Below are 23,030 nucleotides of genomic sequence, written 5' to 3' on the forward strand. Positions count from 1 at the left end.
CTTCGGAAGAGAGAAGAGATATTAGACAGTGGCATTTCCAAGGAAGCCACAATTAGTTTGGAAGCTGTATCTCCCTTTAGGTAATATTCTTGAGCATTGAGACCCTATCTCCACCACCGCATCAGATGGTTCCTCCTCCAACACGTGCTAGATCTCCATTATAAAGTAAAGTATCCTTGAGTGTGGGTTTTTGCCTTCTAGCATGCTGGCAGCCATGTAAACATTTCTCAAGGGCTGGAGAAAAACGCCATAGGGTCTGGGGGTGTGGTTGAAGCATTATGATGGAGCGGGACCCCTCTTCAGTAGTCGGAATGCTCCATCTCTGATCTGCTTGGTTTTCATCCCATAGATGATGGGGTTGAGCATGGGTGGCACAACCAGGTAGAGGTCAGCCAGGAGGATGTGCACATGCCTGGGTACATGCTGGCCAAAGCGCTGTGTATAGAATGAGAAGAGCCCAGGTGTGTAGAAGAGAAGGATGACGCCCAGGTGGGAGCCACAAGTGCCAAAGGTCTTAGCCCTGGCCTCTTTGGAGGAGAGGCCCAACACAGCCCGGAGGATGAGTGCATAGGATATGGCAATACAAATGGAGTCCGTTCCTACGACTAGTGTGGCTGCTGTGATACCATATATATTGTTTGGTTGTGTGCCCCCACAAGCCAGCTTCACCACAGCCATGTGCTCACAGTAGGAGTGTGCCACCACTCGGCCACAGTAGCTCAGCCTCGCCAGCAGGCAAGTAAGCGGGGTCATGAGCCCCAAGCCACGAAGCAGAGCAGCAGCCCCTAACTTGCTCACTGACTCTGGGGACAGCAATGACCCATAGTGCAGTGGCCGACAGATGGCCAAGTAGCGGTCAAAGGCCATGGACAGAAGGATACCGGATTCTACGGCGGAGAAGCCATGGATAAAGAACATCTGGGCAGCACAGGCCCCAAAGGCAATCTCAGCAGCATTCGCCCAAAAGAGTGCGAGGAGCTTGGGCACGGTGGAGGTGCAGAGCACCAGGTCAATGGTGGACAGCATGCATAGGAACAGGTACATGGGCTGGTGCAGCGAAGGCTCAGAGTGCACCACCAGCAGAACTGCCACGTTGCCAAGCACTGCCAGGGCATACATGGAGCAGAAAGGAAATGCAATCCAAAAGTGGGACGACTCCAGGCCAGGAATTCCCATAAGTAGAAAGGAGCTCGGGTTCTGATGGCTGTGGTTTGTGTACTGCATGGTCAGGCTAAAGAAGAGTGTGTGTGGAAGATCTCACTGCTTTGCTCTAGTGTCTATGAAGCCTTAAGAGATGGAACGGCTGGGATCGTATTTATGCTGTAGATGAACGGCCACAGAAACATTTGAGTTAGACTCCACAAAAGAGCACCTGAGATGTGAAGATTGTAGGGCCCTGGGAAATAACAAAGCAGAGGATGGGTTAGTATCAGCAAGGTTCAAAGGACTCCTCACTTATGTGTAATTTAATGTCTGGTCTGTGGGATGGGCTGAGGGGCATAGACATAGAACCATTTCTATGGCAAAAGTAAGAGCTAGAGATGTTTACATAGTTTTCTCTGCCTATGAACCTTTGAAATTCTCTAGTACTATTTCCTGCAGATTAATTGGCTGTGTGACAACACACAGGTGCTGTTAATAACGCAGGGTCAGTTGGATATGGTTTCTCTTCAAGATGGGAAGATTATTATTGAAGAGAAGTAAATGGAGGTAAGGGCATTTTGTATGAGTGTTTCAAGCCCCCGAGCCCATCACTACTTACACATAAGGACTGAAACTTAAGTTTTGGTGAAGAATAACAAGACATAGATGAAGGACCAAGTCTCTTGTAGCCTGCTATGGATGGAAGATTTCCTGGCTCATGTTTAGTAAGATCCTGGAATTGCTTCAGGAGTCCTATGCAGCTGTTGGTAGAATCAGGTGAGATGATGCGGAATTAGTAGTGGCAGCTGTAAAGAAGATTCAGTCATAATAAATGATTTGATGAGGTCATTGAGAGATAATTGTTTGCAAATATATTCTCTAATGAGAGGTAAAGGTATGTGAAAAGACGAGGTGTGAATTTTAATCACCAGCAATATACAATACCCATAAGCAAGTAGAGTTAAATTTTGTCCAGAGACCATGCTGAGCTTTGACACATCTCTACTCCACACTCTCTGCCACACACATGCTTTTCTGATCTGCCTCTACCTGTGTCTTCTCACTTTTCTTATGCATTAGCCAGCGGTATTTGAGAATTTAAGAGAGTGGGGAGATCGAGTGAAAAAAAATGGGAAGAGGACAGTAGGGGAGGGAAGCTGATGAGAAGGAAACAGAAGAGAACCCAAACCAGAATTCACATGGAGAGAAGCACTCATGACATGCTGGGGCATGAGTGTGCCCTGTTTGCTAACTGAAATAGAGAGTAGAACCAGATAGGTCATCTGGAGATATCACAGTTGTGTCCCTAACCTAAAGATACAGTATTCTGTGCAACTGAGAGCATCAACCACTTGACCCTGGGACCTATGAAACTGCCTTGGAGAAAGGAAGGAGAGGCTTTCTAATGTGAACTATTAAGCCTGGATATCTCTTTTCCATCCCAGTACCGTCTATAACTGTCACTCTGGAATAAAGCATCCTGCTCCTTTCTAGCTCATTACTCCTATTTAATATGTAATCTTCTATGATAGTTCTATCATCCATACTGGGACCAATAATCTCTATAGGGGATTTCAGCCAATGTGGTGGTTGGAAGTGTCAGGGGCAGAGGGAAATCAGAGTGTGTGGGACCTTGTAAAATGGCACAAGCATGCTGCCTAAGCTTGCGATTTTGTGTGTCCATATATATTGATGTGAAAGCAGGGCTGCATTCAGAAGATTCAGACTCACATATTTACCTGATACTCTCTTTGGTTGCCCATCTCCCAGATATAATTTCTCTGATAAAGAGAGACCAGAGGGCTAAATAATCTAGGTGTGAAGAAAACAGACCCATTTCTTTTCCTCCTTTGTCCTCTTAGCCAATTAATCATCACATCAGATTTACTCAGCTCTTGAATTTCCACTCAAAGATCCTCGCCCTGCCCTTCATCCTGGAGCCACACATACCACAATGTCCGTACACAACCCCTGCCTTGGCTGCATCGCACAGGTGAGACGTGAAGGTGGAAGCATAGGCATTGAGTATACTGTGCTTAGATTCCAGGAAAGATGTCAGGGCATAAGTATGGATCTTGGTCTTCTCATTTCCTAGCTGCCACTAATATTTGAGTTAGAATTCATTTAAAACTTCCAGGATGGTGAGATTGTAGGGCAGTGATGCAAGGCTGAAGCTGGGTCACCATCATCAGCATTTACAGGGACTCCTGTTGTCTGATTTAATGACCTCTAGGCTGAGGGCTGAGCCGCATGTTTGCTGAGCCCATTCATGGTGAAGGTGGTATTGGACACTTTTACAACATTTCTCTTTATCTTCTAGCTGTCTTTACACCCTAGTGTTTTTTTTCCCCTTATTCATCTGCATCTTGCGGTCAACCAAACATACCCAGTCACTTCCGAAAAGCTTTCTCAGAATAGCAAGTAGTCACTCATCCATTTGCCTTGTTTGCATCATGTTAGCACTTGCTATAAGACAGGCCTTACCTAAAACATATAACAACAGGTGACCAGGTACCAGGAACAGAGCTGTGTTATGAGGAAAGGAGCAAATTCTTCACCCCTCTTGAGCAAATAAAAGCCACTTGCCAGCAATTAGTCACCCTTGATGGAAGCTTCACCAAGATCAGTGCAATTCAAATTCTGGCTCAGAAACTTACCATCTGGACTCAGTGATCTCACCTAAACTCTGTTCACCTGTTTCCCAGTAACATGGAGAGGCTGGTTCATACTTCATGGAGACTGTTGATTGACAGAGGAAGTCGTTGTCCAAAGAGTCAGGACCATTTCAACGAGAAATAATCTTAGTGGCACTTGGGTCTGTGGTTGGCTTATAGTATGTCAATGCAGGGGTGAGCTTCCAGACAGACTTACCAGGTCTGGGAAGCAGGCAATAGTGGAGTTCCAGGTCCTGTGGGGCTTAGAGTACTGGAAACAAAAGAGCTCCAGTATTTATCCTGTCATTAGGGCCCAAGGTGTGAGTAGAAACTCCCTGAGGACAGGGACACTAAATAGGCCTCTGGGATGCTGGAAAGAGGCATCAAATTGAAGCTTTGAAATTTAGACCTTGTTTGAGGAGGGAAGAATGTCTTAATACTTCTTCTACTGTAACAGAATAAATACCACAGGGTGCATTGTAAATAATACAAATTTATTTGGCTTATGGTTTTAAAGGCCAAGATACAGGGGTTCCACCTGGCAAGGGTCTCATTACTGTGTTATATGTGGTATTTAATTATTTACAAATGAAACTGTCACATGATCTATCAACTCCACTATTGAGTATATACCCAAAAAAGATGAAATCAGTATGTTGAAGAGATAGCTGAACTCCCAGTGTTTATTCACAACCAGTGGCATGGAACTCAGTGCCCATCAATAGACAGGTGGATGAAGAGGATGTGGTAGATATACACAATTAAATACTATTTGGTCATAACAAGAACAAAATTCTATTTGCCACAATACGAATGAACCTGCAGATTGCATTAGGTGAAAGAAGACAGACACAGAAAGACAAATTCCACTTATCTGTGGAATATAAAAAGATTACTAGAGACTGGCATGGTTGGAAAAGAGAGAGGTATATCTAAGGACACAAAAATTGAAGTTAATTGAGGGGATATGTTCAAGAAAGAGTTACTGTATAATGCTCTGATCTTAGTTAACAATAGTTAACAATTTGGTGCTGATGATCCAATCTAGTTCTTTCATGTTCTAGACAAGTGATCTGCCCCTTTAATGTGGAATTAATACACATGTTAAGCCAGCTTTGTTTATTCATGTCACAAAGTACATATATTTAAGACAATATTCTATGCATGATAAATGCATACAATTTTATTTAAAAATTAAAAATGAGAGGTGCTTTGGAAAAAATTGGATTATAAGGCAGAAAATGTTAGGAAGTACAACTTGGTAAACATGCAAGACCTTTCTGAGGAGTTGACTGAGCCGGTGATCTTGACGAAGTAAGAAAGGCATGCAGGTCCATGAGGTATCAGTTACAGGCAAAAGGAACAGTAGATATGGGGGCATCTGGAACACATTTCATGAATTTGAAAGACAGCCTCAGGCCAGTTGCTAAAGTGGAGTGACAGAGGAGACAGTAAAAGTGAATTTGGAGAAGTGGCCATGGTCAATGTGATAAGGCTATAGCAAGCCATGGTGAGGATTCTATTTAGTTTGAAATGTGATGAGAGATATTGAAGAGTGCGGTGGTGTGAATGAAAAGAGCCCCCATAGGCTCAGAGGGAAGTGTGGCCTTGTTGGAGGAGGTGTGTTACTGGGGGTGGGCTTTGGGGTTTCTGAAGCCTGAGCCAGGCACAGTGGCACTCTTTCCTTCTGTTGTATGCCGATCCAGATGTAGAACTCTCAGCCACCTCTTCAGCATCATGTTTGCCTATGTGTTACCATGCTTCCCACCATGATGATAATGGACTAAACTTTGAAACTGTAAGCCAGCTCCAATTAAATGTTATCCTTTTCAATAGCTGCCATAGTTATGGTGTCTCTTCACTTTTTTTGTTATGAAATCCTAACTAAGACAGAAGTTGGTACCAGGAGTGGGGTATTGCTGTGATAGACCTGACCATGCTTTTGTTTGGAGGAATATGGAATACTTTGGGACTAGAATACTTCTGCACTAGAAAGGCAATTGGACACTTTAAGTGGGGGCTTAATGGGTTATAGTAGTAGGAGCATGGAAGACAGTGGTGGTGAGGGTAAATTGAACTGTGGGGGTCCTTCTCAAAAGGTTTCAGTGGAGAAGAATATTAGTATGTGGCCTAGAGATGACTCTTGTGATATTTTGGTGAAAAATGTGACTGCTTTCTGCCCTTGTCCAAAAAAATCTCCCTGATGCAAAATTGAAGAGTTATAGATGAACAGCTTTGGCAGATGAGATTCCTGTGCTGACTGTGTCCTGTGGTTATTAGTGGACAGTCATATGCAAATCTATGATGAAAAGGAGCAAGCAGAGCAAGGAAAAATACATAATGCACAGTTTGTGGAGAAAAGGGGTACCAGGAAGTATAAATAGATTAAGAAAAAACCTGACACTCAGTGGAAAAAGGGAGTGGTGACCTCAGAGCAAGACCCCACCCAGCTAAGCTTTCAACTTGTGAAAAGGAATTAAAGAAAAGTTTAGGGATGGGTGTGGTGGTACATGCCTTTAATCCCAGTTCTCCGAGGCAGAGGCAGAGGCAGGCAGATCTCTGAGTTCAAGTCCAGTTTAGTCTACAGACCAAGTTTCAGGACAGCCAAGCTTAGGCAGTGAAGGAAACCATTGAAAATAGAAAGCTGGTGAAAATGTATTTGAACAAGGGGGCCATGTTCCAGCCCCAGCAAGCAGCAGAATGCAGCAGCTTTGGCCATGTGGGTCTGACTGATACCCACTTGTATCTGAAGGATACAAGAAAGGGATTATAGAATCCCCCTCAGCAACTAAGGAAAGCCACTGAGACCAGGTGTGTGGCAGAGGTGTCCCTGCATGGAGTTCCAGAGAAGCCATTGTGTGAAACTGTGAAGGTGAAGCCTGGATTGCCTTGGAGACCCCAAGATGTTAGAGATGCCAGAGTTGTGGGATGCCTGCTGAGGAGAGTTGCTAACAGGGAGTGGAGCTGGCCTAAGAGAGAGAAGTACACTGCAGTCAACAAAGCTGAAAGGAGTTGGAGATCTGAAGATCGATTTGACATTAGACATGGAGATGTAGAGTTTGGAGTTTGCCCATCTGGTTTAAAGCTTGTTTTGGTCTAGCATTTCCTCACTCTGTTCCCTTTCCTCCCTTTGGAACAATAACGTATATCCTGTGCCATTGTATGTTGAAAGTATGTGATCTGCTTTTTTTGGGGGGGGGGAGGTTTTCAAGACAGGGTTTCTCTGTGTAGCTTTGCACCTTTCCTGGAACTCACTCTGTAGTGATCTGCTTTTTAATTTTGATTTTTTTAAAAAAAATTATTTTTCCCTCATCTATTGCATCCTAATAGCAGTTTCCTCTCCCTCTTCTCTACCCCTCCCCCCCCCCCCCACCCTTCACTCTTCCTCCATTTCCCTTCAGAAAAGGGCAGGCCTCATATCAACCAAACCTGGCCTATCAAGTTGCAGTAAGACTAGGCACCTCCTCTGGTGTTAAGGCTGGATGAGGTAAAGGGTCTCAAAGGCTGGCAAAAGAGTCAGAGACAGACCCCACTGCTGCTGTTAGGAGTTCCACAAGAAGACCAAGCTATTCAACTATAACATAGGCAGAGGACCTATGTCAGACGTTGGTTCAGTCTCTGTGAGCTCCTATCAGCCCAGGTTAGTTGGTTCTGTGGGTTTTCTTGTGGTGTCCTTGTCCCCTCTGGCTCCTACACTCCTCCCCTTCTTTTGCAGGATTCCCTGAGCTCTTCCTAATGTTTGGCTGTGGGTCTCTGCAGCTGTTTCCATCAGTTGCTGGATGAAGCCTCTCCGATGACAATTTTGCTAGGCTCCTGTCTATGAATATAGCAGGATATCATTAGGAATCATTTTATTGACTTTTTTTTTTTTTTGCTGGTCATGTTTGGTTCTGTCCGAGGTGTCTGGGCTGGGCTAGCCAGTCTTTGGTTCCTGTCAGGGGTGGGCTTCCTCTTGTGGCATGGGTCACAAGCTGGACCAGTTATTGGTTGGCCACTCCCCTGATTTCTGAACCACATTTACCACAGCACATCTTGTAGGCAGGACAAATTGTAGGTTGAAGGTTTTGAGACTGGGTTGGTGTCCCAACCCTCCATCGTAAGTCTTCTTGCCTGGTTACTGGAGATAGCTGGATCAGGCTGTGAACCCCCCACTTACTAGGAGTGTTAGCTAGGGTCACTCTCGTAGATTCCTGGAATTTCCATTGCACCAGATTTCTACCTCCCCCATGAAATCCACCCCCTTGTTACAATGAGGAGACTGCTATGAATTTTAGAAGAGACTTTGGACTTTTAAACAGGGTTGATACTGATGACTATGGGGACCTTTGAAGTTGGACTGAATATTATTTTGCATTATGATATGGCTGTAAGACTATAGGGGGCCAGGGCATGGAATGTGGTGGTTTGAATGAAAATGGCCCTCATAGGCTCACAGAGAGTGGCACTATTGGGAAGTATGGCCTTGTTGGAGAAAGTATGTCACTGAGAATAGGCTTTGGGGTTTCAGAAGCCCAAGCCAGGCCCAGTGGCACTCTCTTCCTGCTGTCTGCCGATCCAGACTAGAACTCTCAGCTACCTCTCCAGCACCAAGTCTGTCTGCATGCTGCTATGTCCTGCAAAGATGATAACGGACTAAACCTCTGAACCGTAAGCCAGCCCCAGTTAAATGTTTTCCTTTACAAGAGTTGCCATGGTCACGGTGTCTTTTCACAGCAATAAAACCCTAAATAAGACAAAGAGTTTGAACAAAAGTCTGTCACACTGTGACTTAAGCTCTGAAAGATCCACTCTACTAGGTTCTAAATGAGGGGGAAGGGTAAGAAAGGAAGGTAAACAGTTAGAAGTTTTTATTAGTCAAAGGATGAAGTGACGGTGGCTTGGACCCAGATGACAACAACAGAAGTGATGACAAAGTTGGCATTTAGAACAGAATTTGAAGGCAGATAGGATTGCCGGTCACTGGTTAAATGCGGAGTTATGAGAACGTGATGGGCTTTGAGGAAGCCTCTGACCTGAGAAAACAGTGACTAGAAAAGCTTTAATGCTGTGGGAATCAGAGAAAAGTTTACAGGATGGAGGAATAGCGGGGAGATGGTCAGAGTTCTGTATGAGCTTGGAAATGGACATTAGGCACTCAAGCATGCTGAGTAAGAATGCTGTGTTGTTATTCCTTGGTATCAAGTGGGGTCTGTGTTGATGTCTCTGGCCCATGTTGCCATCAAAGGCCACATGGATGCCCAGGGTCTAGGCAGCAACCCATGACCATCTTGGTGTCCAAGGGCTGTGCTGCTGCTGGGGCCAAGTGGATTTGAGTGGTCAGTGCTGTCATCTGGGGCCTTGTTATCATCTGGACCAGGGCTGCTGCTGGGGACCATGTCTGAGTCCATGGCCCTGCTGCAGTCAGGGTCTGTGTTGATGTCTGTAGCTCCTGAGACCATCAAGGGCCATGCCAATACTACAGGCCCTGGGATGCCACCTGGGACCAGGTTGGTGTCCATGTTGCTGTGGGGGCCATGCTGATCTGAGTGGCCTGTGTTGCTACCTGGGACCATGGTGACATTTGGGCCTGGGCTGCTGCCTAGGGCCATGTCTGGGTCTGTGGTCCTACCACAGCTGGGGTCTGTATTGATGGCCCATGTTGTCACCAAAGACTACACACATGCCTAGGGTCTGGGCTGCAACCTGTGGCCATGAGGATGTCTGAGGGCCATGCTGCTGCCAGGACCATGTTGATCTGAGTGGCCTGTGCTGATACCTGGGGCCATGAAGACTTCAGCCTAGGGAAAGTTTCCTAGCTGGAAAGTTCACCTGGGGACTGACGATGAGGGAAACCTGGTGGGCTGACCATACTTTGTCTGAGACCCCTCATCGTCAGTCCCCAGGTGAACAGGAAAGAGAACTAGCTAGCAGCAGATACTAATGAGGTAGAAGGAAGCCCTGCTGCTGGGGCCAAGTGGATTTGAGTGGTCAGTGTTTTATTAAGAAGCATGTGCTTTTGTTTTTGTTTGATTTGAGATAGGGTCTCACTGTAGATCACGTTGACCTCAAACTCACTATGTAGCCCAGGATGGCCCTGGTCCTGTAGCAGTCCTTCTTCCTTTGTCCCTCAAGAGCTGGGATGAGAAGCATGAGCCGCCATGCCTGGCTTGGAAGGTCTTCGTGTATTTTTTGTAGTAAACAGTCTACTGATGTATCCTGGGCAAATATGTCCTCCCATTCCTTAGATTGCCTTCACACGCTCTTCAAGTGTTCTATCAACATTTTTTCGGTGTAATCAGAAATTTTTCTGGATTTTTTTCTAGTAGTTACTTTCCGTTTGCACCCACCTGGGCTTCACATATTTGCTCTTCATGACCCTCCAGAGGGAGGGTGGAGGCCTGTTAAGTCCTCTCATAGTCTCCCGGAGAACTCCAAGGCTGAGAGGGATTTGGCCCTGAGTATATCTGAAAAAGACAGAATTAAGTTTGAGAGGAAGCCCTAGCATATTATACACTTATTCTTTTAGTATCTAAGCAGGGTTAACTATAAAAATAACAAAAACAAAAGCACATGCTTCTTAATAAAACTCCACCAAACAAGCTAATAATGGGGGGGGGGAGACAAATGCCAGGCAGTGGTGGCTCACGCCTTTAATACCAGCACTCAGGAGGCAGAGGCAGGTGAGTATGAGGCCAGCCTGGTGTATAGAGCAAGTTCCATGACAGCCAGGGCTACATAGAGAAACCCTGTCTTGAGAGAGAGAGAGAGAGAGAGAGAGAGAGAGAGAGAGAGAGAGAGAGAGAGAGAGAGAACATTTTAAGTAAGTGTGTTTTTCCAGAGGATATATAAACAGCTAACAACTACCTGAAATGATGCTGAACACTGATAAGCATCAAGACTCCCTCCCACATCCATTAGACAGGCTGTATCAAAACTCAGAAAATAAATGCTGATGAAGAAGTGAAAAAATTGTAACTCTGTGTGTGCACCTGGGAATGGTGGACCCAGTCTGGGTATCTACTACCTTCACTGCTTGTAATGTTTGCTTGTGAAACTCAAGGTTTACCACCTTTCCATAGTCTGGCTACTGAGCCTAATTCAGACCTTAGCAATGTGATCCTTGTGCAGAAGTCTTGCTTCAAAGCACTGTGTCCTGGAGACGACAGGCTCAAGAGAGTTATGCTTACTCCTGAGGGTAGACGTTAGGACATCCATGTAGGAAGAGTGTGTGTCAGCAGGGCATAATTTCAATAGAAATGGCTGCATTGCCTCAGGGAGTAAAAGAGACGGTTTCAGGTTGAGAGGTACAGAGGCACATTAAACTCCAACTTCTCTCCTTAGAATTGTGGCAGAGTAGCAGACTCTAAGACCAGTCCTGGGGGGTGTTAATACTTTGACAATAATAGAGATTAAAAATTATTGAGTATTAATAGCACAGTTTGTTATTCTATAACGATCTCATTGGATCCTTCTTTGGATCCTGTAATGTGTGAAGAATCATGCATTGGGATCACAAGAATGAAACCATCTAAAGAAGGAAGAGATTAAGTGCCTTGCCAAGGTTAATAAGCCAGGACTCAAACCCAAGTCTCCCATCCATACCCTTAAATGACCGTTCAGTTCAGAAAGCAAACATGCCTAAAACAAGACCCTACAAAACAAGCATAAAAGCCACACATAGCCTTGCTCTTGTTATGAACCAACAACCCTCCCTCCCTCAGCCACGAAGAACAAGCAACCTTTGTGTCTTCTGAAGAGGCTGCAGTTCTCAGCAGACACCAAGGGAGGGTGGAAAGAGGCACACTCATTACCTGACTGCAGTCAAGCCACACTTGGCCCCCAGGGAGAAGTAAGACTGAATCTAACAACCACAAAATGATGAGAAGGTGGGGTTGGTAGGAAGCCAGAGGCAAAGACTAGAAAGCCCTAGAGTCATCCCCAAAGAGGAGTCAGTGCCTAAAACAGGCCTGTTTAGGGTGTTCCTCAGAGACAGGGCCTACTGTTTCCCTTTTCCTTGGGGAAAGGGAAGCCGACTGAGGGTATATCTAGTCTTTCTTGTCCGTCTCCTCTCACGGAGAGAGGAGGATGACATTGCTTTCCCATGACCCACAGGAAGTGAATGGAGCTACACGCTGAGGGTGAGAGCATGGTGGGCATGAGGCAGTTGATGCAGACTGATCAGGGAGGGCACTTGTGCTGGGATCAGCTAGCCTTCGGGGGTGGGGGATGGGGCTTGAGCAGATTATCTGAGATGGGGAGGTGGCAGAACAGACCAAGGAAAGAGGTCAGGGGATGTAAGCAGAGAAAGTGGAATCAATCAGAACTATCGTAGAAATACCACTCAGAGGCTGAGAGAAGAGTGTTGGATGTCAAGGGGAATAGGTTTGGTCAGAGGCACAGTGCCGTGGAGTGACAGAGCACAGCCTCATTCTTCTTTGCTTCTGAGATCCAGAGACCCATTGCTGCCTCAGGTGTTACCTCACCCCCCTGTTGCCACTCTCAACCACACTTCTAGCCACCAGGACACCTTTCTGTCATCTTCTGAAGCTTCATCTTTTATGGGCTTCAGATCCTCTCATCACACCATTATCAGAGTCAGCCCCCGACTGCCCCTCGGGAAGTCACTTGGGGTGCTTCTTAGAGTCTATCAGCAGAAAACCCTGGCTGAGTAACCCAGAGCATGCCGATAATCTCTCTCCTCTGGTCACCATTACTTTCCTTCTCTTCCACACTGGGGCGCTCTCTCACTCACAGCTACTGCAAAGTGGCTGAGCTAAGACAATGGGAAGGACAGGTGGGACAACTGGTTCTTCAAAGAGTTCAATGACAAGGTGCTGTGTCTTCACAGTGCGCTCCTATAGACACAGTCCTGGAATACTGCAGGACACGTCAAAGATGTGGGAAGGAGACTTCAAGCTGAAGCTCGAGTCCTCCATGAGGATTTGGTGATGCAGTTCTCCAAATCAGTCATTCTAAGGTTTTCTCTAGACAAAGGCATAATGGACGAAGGAGGCAGTGTGTTGCATCAATGCGATCGGCTGTGGTTTGGGGGGAGATAAAGAAACGACCCAGGCTTCCTGTGGTTCCTCTCCGAGATCTTTGGCGAGGAGGCAGGGGATGAACACGGCCAGTGACACTGAAGGACTGGAAATAACACCCAAGCCAAGGCAGGGTAAGTGTTTTGAACAGGTGGAGACTGGTGGAGACTGTGAACGGAACTGGAGGTATGTTGTCCTCACAGCTGAAGAGCGAAGGTTGATGACTGCTGGGTTTGCAGACACGACAGACAGGATTTGAGACTGAGCTGTGAGAGAACACAGACTGGAGGGCCAGCGGCAGCTATCAGGAGTGTATAGGAAGCAAGGGAGACAAGGTCACTCGGGGAAGACTGGAGGCTTGCGTGGAGCAGAAGCAGCACATTCATATGGGATGGCATGACGGCATGTATGAGAAGATACAGTCTCATTTAGTCAGTGACCACCAAACAAGTCCCTAAACGGTATCCATAAGCACAAAAGATAGTCCTGTGATTATGGGGCTTTCATGCTCCACCCTAACTTGTGTCTTTGAGAAAATTCACAGATCTATATAACCCTGGAGTGGGGAATTTCTTCTTTCTTAAATTGAAATAGTTTTTTTTTCATATAATATATTCTGCTTATGCTTTTTCCCTCTCCCAATTCCTCAGATCCTCCTCTTCCTCTTCCATCCAAATCCACACTCTCTCGTTCTCTCTCTCTCATTAAAAAACAATATCTAAAATAATAATAAAATAAAATAAGATCAAGTAAAACAAACTAGAAAAAGAAAAAAATAAGAGTATAAGAAAAAGGCACAAGAAACACACACACACACACACACACACACACACAAGCTCAAAGACACATTTGCACACACAGAAATGGAATGGGGAATTTCTCATAATAAGACTTTTATTCTGACTGAGGTGATAAAATGATGGGAGACACGACAGAATTTCCGTCTGTGGAGGAAGGTCTAGGTTTGGGTCAGATGACTGTATATTGTGTAGTGGCTGGGAGAAGGCAAGTTTCTTTAGGAAAAGGAAATCATCCATGCATTCATTTAAAAGTGTTCATCAAGTACCAGCTATGTACAGCAGTGTCTGTGCATTTAGACTTTGAATTACAGCCCTTGAGTTCAAACCCTGCCAGCCTGGTGGAGCCACAGACACAGGCAAAGAGACAATTGCACTCTCATGGCACTTTCTGATGCAGCATCTAATGCATCTCAGCCTGTGGGGTGTGACCCCTTTCACAGGGGTCAAATATCAGATGTCCTGCATATCAGATATTTATATTATGACTCATAACAGTAGCAAAATTACAGTTATGAAGTAGCAACGAATTAATTTTTTGGTTGGGGGTCAGCACAACCTGAGGAACTGTATTAAAGTGTCACAACATTAGGAAGGTTGAGAACCACTGCTCTAACAAGTTGATATTGAAATGACTGAGAAAGTCTCTCTAGAGGAGCCCCAGAGGGCTTCTCTATGAAAGTGTCAGGAAAAGGGACTAAGGAAAGCATTCCAGTTAAATCTGGTAAATTATACACGTGACTCTTTGAGGAGAGGGCAGAGAATCCAGTGTGGCTGAACCTCGGATGACTATTTAAGAGAACAGAAGGAGTGAGGCAGATGGGCGTAGGCAGAGAGATGTTTGCGGGCGTGGCTAGTGGTTTCCATCTCTCTTGCAGCAGTGGGGCCCTGTAGGCAGTCTTCAACTGGGAGATAAAATACAGTAGTCACACTGCAACTGATAGGTTGAGGAGGGGCAGGAAGCAGAGGCAAGAGTGAATAGTGACTTAAGCAAAAAATGGTGGGTGACGAAGGGAAGAAGGGAAGAAGGGAAGGCCCAGAGAGGAAGAAGGGAAGGCCCAGAGAGGAAGAAGGGAAGGCACAGAGGGGAAGAAGGGAAGAAGACACAGAGGGGAAGAAGGGAGGGCACAGAGGGGAAGAAGGGAGGGCACAGAGGGGAAGAAGGGAGGGCACAGAGGGGAAGAAGGGAAGAAGACACAGAGGGGAAGAAGGGAAGAAGACACAGAGGGGAAGAAGGGAAGAAGACACAGAGGGGAAGAAGGGAAGAAGACACAGAGGGGAAGAAGAGAGGGCACAGAGGGGAAGAAGGGAAGAAGACACAGAGGGGAAGAAGGGAAGAAGATACAGAGGGGAAGAAGGGAAGAAGACACAGAGGGGAAGAAGGGAAGAAGACACAGAGGGGAAGAAGGGAAGAAGACACAGAGGGGAAGAAGGGAAGAAGACACAGAGGGGAAGAAGGGAAGAAGACACAGAGGGGAAGAAGGGAAGAAGACACAGAGGGGAAGAAGGGAGGGCACAGAGGGGAAGAAGGGAAGAAGACACAGAGGGGGAGAAGGGAGGGCACAGAGGGGGAGAAGGGAGGAAGGGAAGAAGACACAGAGGGGGAGAAGGGAGGGCACAGAGGGGAAGAAGGGAGGGCACAGAGGGTGTGGGGAGAAGAGCAGTGAGGGCCTGGAAGGTCTTGTCTGGCTAGAAGGATCCTTCGGCTGCAGCACCTGACAGAGAGGCTGCATGGCTGGAGAGCAGCGGGAGGAAGTGTGGCTGAAGTAGTGACCAGACAACGCAGGGATTTCAAAGCCTGGTTTGGGATAGGGAGTCCACCCTAAGTCCTGTGGTAGCTAATGGAGGTTCTAGCCAAAGCTAAGGGTAACACAGTTTGCCCTTTAAAATAGTCTTTTTGATTATAGTGGAGAGAAAGGATTATTATAGCGGGCCCAATAGTCACACCACAGAGACCAGTTAGGAGGCCTTTGCTGTCTAGACACAGGGTGATGGTATTTAAACAAGAGGACCAGCAGAAGACAAGTGGACACTGAGGCATGTTGTCAGGTGACTACACGATGGATGGATGGATGGGGAGGAAGAGGAGACCGCAAAGTCTCACCCCTGACTTTCCCACCATGCTGTGGAAAACAGGGCTGCAATGTGCGTGGGTTCAGGAGGCTCATGGAGAGGAAATAGTCGGTAGGAGATGGCAAGGTTTGCTTTGGCCGTTCTTTGGCTGAGACGCCTCTGGGGTATCCATCCGAGTGGCTGTCTAATGGGAGAGGAGTCTACTAGTCTGGAACTCAGATTCCCTGAATATAGAGGATGAAATTTCTAAGAATCCAAGGGGAGAAATGTGAGAATATGAGTCATAAGAGGAGAGAGAAGGACAGAGACACGAGAAGATGAAACAAAGATGTGACTGTTTAAGGGGAGTTGTGGAGATGGGAGCTAACGTGGAAGGGACTGAAAAATAAGCGAGAGATGAGGAAGCAGAGAATAAATCGGCTTTAAAATTTATTTTTAACTCATCTCCCCAAATAAAACATGGAAACTTATGGGGAACCATGTGATGTTTCAGCATTCATACACATTGACTAATGCTCAAATCAGATTAAAAGTACCCATTTCCACAAACGTTTATCATTTCTTTGCTGTGTGAATGTTAAGGATTAAGAGCTCTTCTAGCTTTTTTTTTTTTTTTTTTTTTTTTTTTTTTTTTTTTTTTTTTTTTTGAAATATACACTACACAATCATTATCTGTGCTCCCTTACCCTAAAAATAGTATGGGAGGATTTTCTCCCTCACTATAACTTAGCAGAAACCAGGTTTACTGTGAAAGGAAACAGAGACGGGAGGGAAGCTGGACCGATGAAGAGACAATGTAACATAGTGACACACTGATGCTGATTAAGAGAAACATTTTAGAAAAGAGACCAGTAATTTTATTTTCCATTTTTATTTATAAGACATAGAATTGATTTGAAATTTAATTACTATTATTCTTTACCTGAGACTTTTTTATTAGCTTAAAAAGTACTAGGTTTCATCACATTTTGTCAAACCAAATTTGTTTTTGCTGTTTCTCCCCACTCCCCACCCACTCCCTTCCTTTCCCTGTGTCCTCCCTCACACTCCCAGTCACCGTTCTACTTCCATGTAACTTGTGAGCGTTGATCTCCGCCTCTCAAAACTTCTTTCCCCTCTCTGGGTAGCCTATACCCACTTTCCCAATTCCTTATTTACGTTCAGACCTTAAAAGCCAGGATCTCCGTAAGAGAATTGAGACCTTTGTCTTTCTGAGACTGGGTCACCTCACTTACTAGAACACTTTCGAGATCCATTCATTTCTCTGCAAATCTCATTTAAATTCCTTACAACAAAGCTCTCTAGCCCAAATTTTAGCGTTGACGATTTCCAGCTGTGTAGCCGTCAGTAGTAGGAACCATTAGTTTTCCTAACTCAAAAAGGTTCCCACTTTTACTGAGTACTTTCAATGCCTTAGATTTATGCTAAATATTTTAACATGATAATCTCGAAATGCTCAAAAGAAACATCTTAGACTGTTTCTGGAAGAGATAAGGGAGTATGTGTCAACATTTTTTGATAAAACGTTTAAGCATTTTTCTGATAGTGGGGAATTGAAACTAGCACTTTCCATATGCTAGGCTGCTGTGGATATCAATCTATATAAATAAAACACTGATGGCCAGTGACCAGGCAGGAAGTATAGGAGGGACAAAGAGAGACGAGAATTGGGGACAGGAAGAGAGACACTGCAGCCACCGCCAGGACAAGCAGCATGTAAAGATGCCAGTAAGCCACCAGCCACGTGGCAAGGTATAGATTTATAAAAATGGGTTAATTTAAGATAAAAGAACAGTTAGCAAGAATCCTGCCATGGCCATACAGTTTATAAGTATTATAAGCATCTGAGTGACTATTTTATATGTGGATTGTGGGACTGTGGGGCTTGGTGGAAGCTGGAGAGACGTCTCCAGCAACAACAGTAGCTGGGTCTTGTGCAACTGATCTAAAGCCAAACTATCAGGGAAGCTGAGGCTGGAGCATCTCAAGTTCAAGGCCAGCCTGGGCAATTTAGTGAAATCTTGTTTTAAATAAAATGTAAAAAGAGCATTTACAATGCACCTCAATGGTAGTGTGTGACTAGTCTTTGCAAGGCCCTGGGCTTAATCCTCAGCACAGCAAATAAAACCAATCAGTCAACCCAAAACTTGCAGATAAGTAAGTTTAGAAGTGATGAGTTTGCTTATTTTTCATACAGTTAAGTTTGATATTTAAGAAAGAAACTCTCTCTATATATATTTAGGAGTGTTGTTTTAGTTGGGAGGCAAGAAGTCAGTGAAACCAAGTGAATTTTTGTAAGATGAAAGCAGAAATCCTCATCTTTAATAGAGGTGTTTCTGAATTCCCTCTGCACTCCAGAACGGCCTGGAACTAACTGACCACAAGAAGGCTGCTTTTTGACACCACCTGCAGTAGTATTAGATAGTCTGATAGCCGGAGACTTTATTGGCACCTTGAGGGTATGGGCCACTTGTGCATTTTTTGATATGTATTATTATTACTTATTTAAAGGCTCAAATGTGACGAAGGGCTAATACACCTCCATAACTGATTGGGATTTGAATCTGAACACTGATTCTGCTGATGGTGAATCCTCTTGAGAAGGGCTCTGTGGAAGGAGATAGGAGGAAGAAAATTCCTGGCAGCCATGTTGGCTAACAATATCACCTCAACTCATCCAGTGACCTTCTTGTTGATGGGGATTCCAGGCCTAGAGCACTTACATATTTGGATCTCCATCCCCTTCTGCTCAGCCTATACCTTGGCTATGCTTGGTAACTGCACCCTTCTTTTCATCATTCGGGTTGATGCAGCCCTCCATGAGCCCATGTATCTCTTTCTGGCCATGTTGGCAGCAATAGATCTGGTCCTTTCCTCTTCAACACTGCCCAAAATGCTTGCCCTATTCTGGTTCAGGGATCAAGAGATCAATTTCCATGCCTGCCTGGTTCAAATGTTCTTTCTCCATTCCTTTGCTATCATGGAGTCAGCAATGCTGCTGGCCATGGCCTTTGACCGTTATGTGGCCATCTGCAAACCCCTGCACTACACCACAATTCTGACCAAACCCCTCATCATCAAGATTGGCCTGGCCGCTGTCACTCGGGCTGTGACATTAATGACTCCACTCCCCTTTCTGCTCAGACGCTTCCACTACTGTCGAGGGACAGTGATTGCTCACTGCTACTGTGAACACATGGCTGTGGTAAGGCTGGCATGTGGGGACACACGATTCAACAACATCTATGGCATTGCTGTGGCCATGTTCATTGTGGTGCTGGACCTGCTCTTTGTTATCTTGTCTTATGTCTTCATCCTTCGTGCTGTTCTCCAGCTTGCCTCTCAGGAGGCCCGCTACAAGGCCTTTGGGACATGTGTGTCTCATATAGGTGCTATTCTGTCTACCTACACACCTGTAGTCATCTCCTCAGTCTTGCATCGTGTAGCTCGTAGGGCTGCTCCTCATGTCCACATACTCTTTGCAAATTTCTATCTGCTGTTTCCACCCATGGTCAATCCTATCATCTATGGTGTCAAGACCAAGCAGATTCGAGAGTGGGTCTTAGGACTCTTCCTCAGAAAGGATGTCAAAGGAGGGTGAGGGGCAGTGGAAGAAGGAAGTGGGCACAGGGTGTGATGGGAAGTAGAGGGATGCCAGGATCTCCATGCTTACTTTTATCTTGATGTGATTTTTAAATATGTCTAGCCGTTGACAAGGCTATCTGTCTCTATTCAAACTTGTCGACTTTTCAGAATTCTCACTCCCACCCTTCAGTAACTTGACAGAGTCATGAACTACTGACTTCCTTCAGACTTCCAATGAAGACAATGTTGTTCTTAAGCTCGTTTGCTCATGAGAAGCCTAAGGGTCTGATTTCTAGCCCACGTCCCTGGAATATGAAGCTTTATTTATCTGTCTACTCAGGACCTGGATAAGCATCAACAGTATATCAGTAAAGAAATCCTCATCATTTACTGACAGCTGGGGGCCAGGTTCAGACAGAACTCTCCCTCTGTTGGGGTTTGTGACATTCTGGGACTGCAGGTTCCACGTGAGACAGCCTTGCTTAGTAGACCACTATTTCTTTCTTTAGCCAGCCTGTGTATTCTTTGACTTCTGTTCACCTCTTCATCTTCACAGTCAGTTGCTCTTCTTAAACACTTTGAATAACACTCAGCATATCTTCTGATTTTTCTATATGTCATGTGGATCTTTCTTTGTACATTTGTACAAAAAAAACCTTATGTTTTCAATAAAAATGTGATTTGCTTATTTATTAATCCGGACAAGAATGTCTAGGGCAGTTGTTCTCAACCTGTGGGTTGCAACCCCTTTGGGAGATGAATATCAGATATCATGCTTATCAGATCTTTATATACAATTCATGACCATAGCAAAATTACAGTTGTGATGTAGCAATGCAATAATTTTATGCTTGGGGGTCACCCCAACATGAGGAACTGTATTAAAGGGTTGCACCATTAGGAAATTTGAGAACCACTGGTCTAGGGGCTTGGAACACATGCATCATAAAGTATGGATGCTGGGTTTATATGGAAATCTTAGGAAGAGAAAGGAATGATCATTGCAATAGACTCTGTTCTTTGTATCCCTCACTTTGATCCCAGAATTTAGTACATGGGAGAAAAATGAGATAAACAAAGTAGAGAGAGAAAAAGAATATAAAGCTATTTTTCCTTTGTCTCATGCAAACTTACATGCTGGATAATTTTCTTATTATTAATCCTGACAGCTCATAAGGCCTCACCAGACAAGCTCTAATACATGTTTCCACAAATGTATCATTTCTGTTTTATCTTGCAACTCTTTGTTTCCTCGGATTGTTATGTAGGAATTATATAATCTTCTTCTCTGTAGTGTGTTATCTACTACATTTATTGCTAATGTAATAAAAACTCTTGAATTGTTTCTTCTGAATATGGTGGGGGTATAAGAGAAGTTTCAAAATAGCATTAAATACTAACATATAAACAGAGTAACATGAAGTAAAAGAAGATACTTTGTGGTGGTATTCTAATTGTACTGAAATGTGATTTTGATTGTATGTTAATAAATAAAGTTGCCTGGGGGTCAGAGCTATTAGAGCCATAGCAAGAGTGTGGTGGTGGTGGCACATGCCTTTAATCCCAGCACTTGGTAGAAGAGCTAGGTAGATCTCTGTGTGTTCAGGGATACAGCCAGCATTGGAGACATATGCCTTTAAGACCTGGAGGGCTGTACTTACAGGCAGTGACGAGGCAGTCATGTGTTTGGGTTTACAACCAATGAGAAGGCAGAACAGAAAGACTATTTAAAGACATATACACAGGAAGTAGGTCTCTTTTGGGGAGGTAGAAGCACCGCAAGAAGGGTAAGATTTGCCGGGCGGTGGTGGCGCACGCCTTTAATCCCAGCACTTGGGAGGCAGAGGCAGGCGGATCTCTGCGAGTTCGAGGCCAGCCTGGGCTACCAAGTGAGTTCCAGGAAAGGCGCAAAGCTACGCAAAGAAACCCTGTCTCGAAAAAACCAAAAAAAAAAAAAAAAAAAAAAAAAAGAAGGGTAAGATATTAGCTCTGAGCTCTGACCTCTCAGCTTTCTCTTTTACATTGGTTCTGTGTTTCTTATTTAATAAGATGGTTGGTTACATCTACAATACTTTAAAAAATTAATTTTTGATGTATTTGCACATGTGTCTGTGTGTAGGTGTTTTCATGTGTATGAGTGCAGGTATCCTCTGAGGCCAGAAGTGGACATCAGATTCCTGAAGTGGGATCATGGGTGGTTGTGAGTTGCCTAACATGGGTGCCTGGAACTGGACTCAGGTCTTCTACAAGAGCAGAATATGCTTTTAGCCACTGAGTTATCTCTCCAGCCCCAAGAAACTACTTCTAACGAGAGTTGTGATTATTCTTCTGTTGGTTTATACAAGGAATACCATCATCCTGCAGGCCAGATCCACTCTCAACAAAAGGAGAATAATTTTGTTTATAGTATAAGTTTAGTAATATAAGGATCCCCAGCCAGGAAACATATACCCTCATCATGACAAGGGTCAGTCACAAAATAGTGAAAGGAATATTTTGCATTAGCTTAGTGGAGCTTGGAACACAAAGTATAAACAAGAAATATGATCAGATTAAGGCACACATACTTTATCACCAAAGAATGCAATACAAGATTAGTAAAAAGAAAATGGTGCAGTCATGGCTTGGCTACATATTTCAAATCACTGTATAACTGAGCCTCCCAACCATGTGTCCTCAACCTGGACACAGACACGTGCCACTCAATGAGGTAGTAGTGGCTATGGTTGACTGGAGGCTCTTGTTCTACTTGGTGACTCTCATGAAACCTTGATTTCCTCGTGTTGCTCAAGATAGAAGTCTTGATGTTAGCTTGGAATCCCCTTTCCCTCACACTTGTGTCTATTTCTTTCTCTATCCACTGGTACATTTGTCAGACATGTAGAACCCAGTGATTTCTCATTACATTCCCTGCTACCACCTTGCTTCAGAGACGCCATACTCTCTTTCATTTAATGCAGTAGACTTACATGGTGCTGAGTCTTAATCCAAGGGGTTTCATGTTACACAATGCTCAACCACTATATCTGTGGCCCTGAAATTTACTCCCCCTTCTTTGTATGGCTCTGTTATAGATTATATATCTGAAAAAATAGACTTTAAACCAAAACTAGTCACAGGATTCTAAACACATACATGCCAAACATAGGAGCATCTAATTTTATAAAAGAAATATGATTATATGTAAAACCATAGATTAACTTTAATACCCCACTTCTACCAATAGACAGGTCATCTGGACAAAAATGAAATAGGGAAACAGGAGTCGAACTACATCACAACCCAAGCAGAGCTAATAGACATCTATAGAACTTTCCATACAAACATGAAAGAATACACATTCTTTTTAGCAGCCTATTGAACTCTCTGAAAAACCAATCATATATTAGTACACAAAGCAAGTCTCAACAAATAAAGAAAAAGTGAAATAGCATCCTATAACTTTACAAAATATTAAATTATGTCACTACATTGCTCAAAACTTGGGCATTTAACTTGAGAGGAATGAAGAAATTTTCAACGTCACTACAAAAGCCTGTGTGATTCAGACTTCTAGCTAACTCTAGTCAGTAAAAAAAATGAGAACTTACACCTAGACACACAATCAAAGTGTGAAAAAAAATTGAGAAAAAAATCTTAGCAGCATCCTATGTTGAGGGCACAGGACTTTTCATTTAAGAGACTTTGGACTGATCACTGACTTTGGCAAAAGGAAAGGCAGGATGCAATAGACTGCATTTGGATGGGAGAAAGAAAATAGT

At 44.4% G+C, this 23,030-nt stretch overlaps 2 protein-coding genes across 2 annotated transcripts; one reads left to right on the top strand and one right to left on the bottom strand.

The window, feature by feature from the left end:
* Positions 1–276: 276 nt before the first annotated feature.
* Positions 277–1,224, bottom strand: LOC102923772 (olfactory receptor 52P1-like). The gene has a single exon (XM_006993324.3). It carries the CDS (start codon positions 1,222–1,224, stop codon positions 277–279), a length of 948 nt encoding a protein of 315 aa, XP_006993386.1.
* Positions 1,225–11,847: 10,623 nt separating this feature from the next.
* LOC102924080 (olfactory receptor 52K1) lies at positions 11,848–21,242 on the top strand. The gene is made up of 3 exons (XM_076565980.1): positions 11,848–11,914; positions 12,625–12,948; positions 18,196–21,242. Exon 3 carries the CDS (start codon positions 18,332–18,334, stop codon positions 19,283–19,285), a length of 954 nt encoding a protein of 317 aa, XP_076422095.1. The 5' UTR covers positions 11,848–11,914; positions 12,625–12,948; positions 18,196–18,331; the 3' UTR covers positions 19,286–21,242.
* Positions 21,243–23,030: the final 1,788 nt, after the last annotated feature.

This window comes from Peromyscus maniculatus, chromosome 1, assembly GCF_049852395.1.
Source record: "Peromyscus maniculatus bairdii isolate BWxNUB_F1_BW_parent chromosome 1, HU_Pman_BW_mat_3.1, whole genome shotgun sequence".
NCBI lineage: Eukaryota > Metazoa > Chordata > Mammalia > Rodentia > Cricetidae > Peromyscus > Peromyscus maniculatus.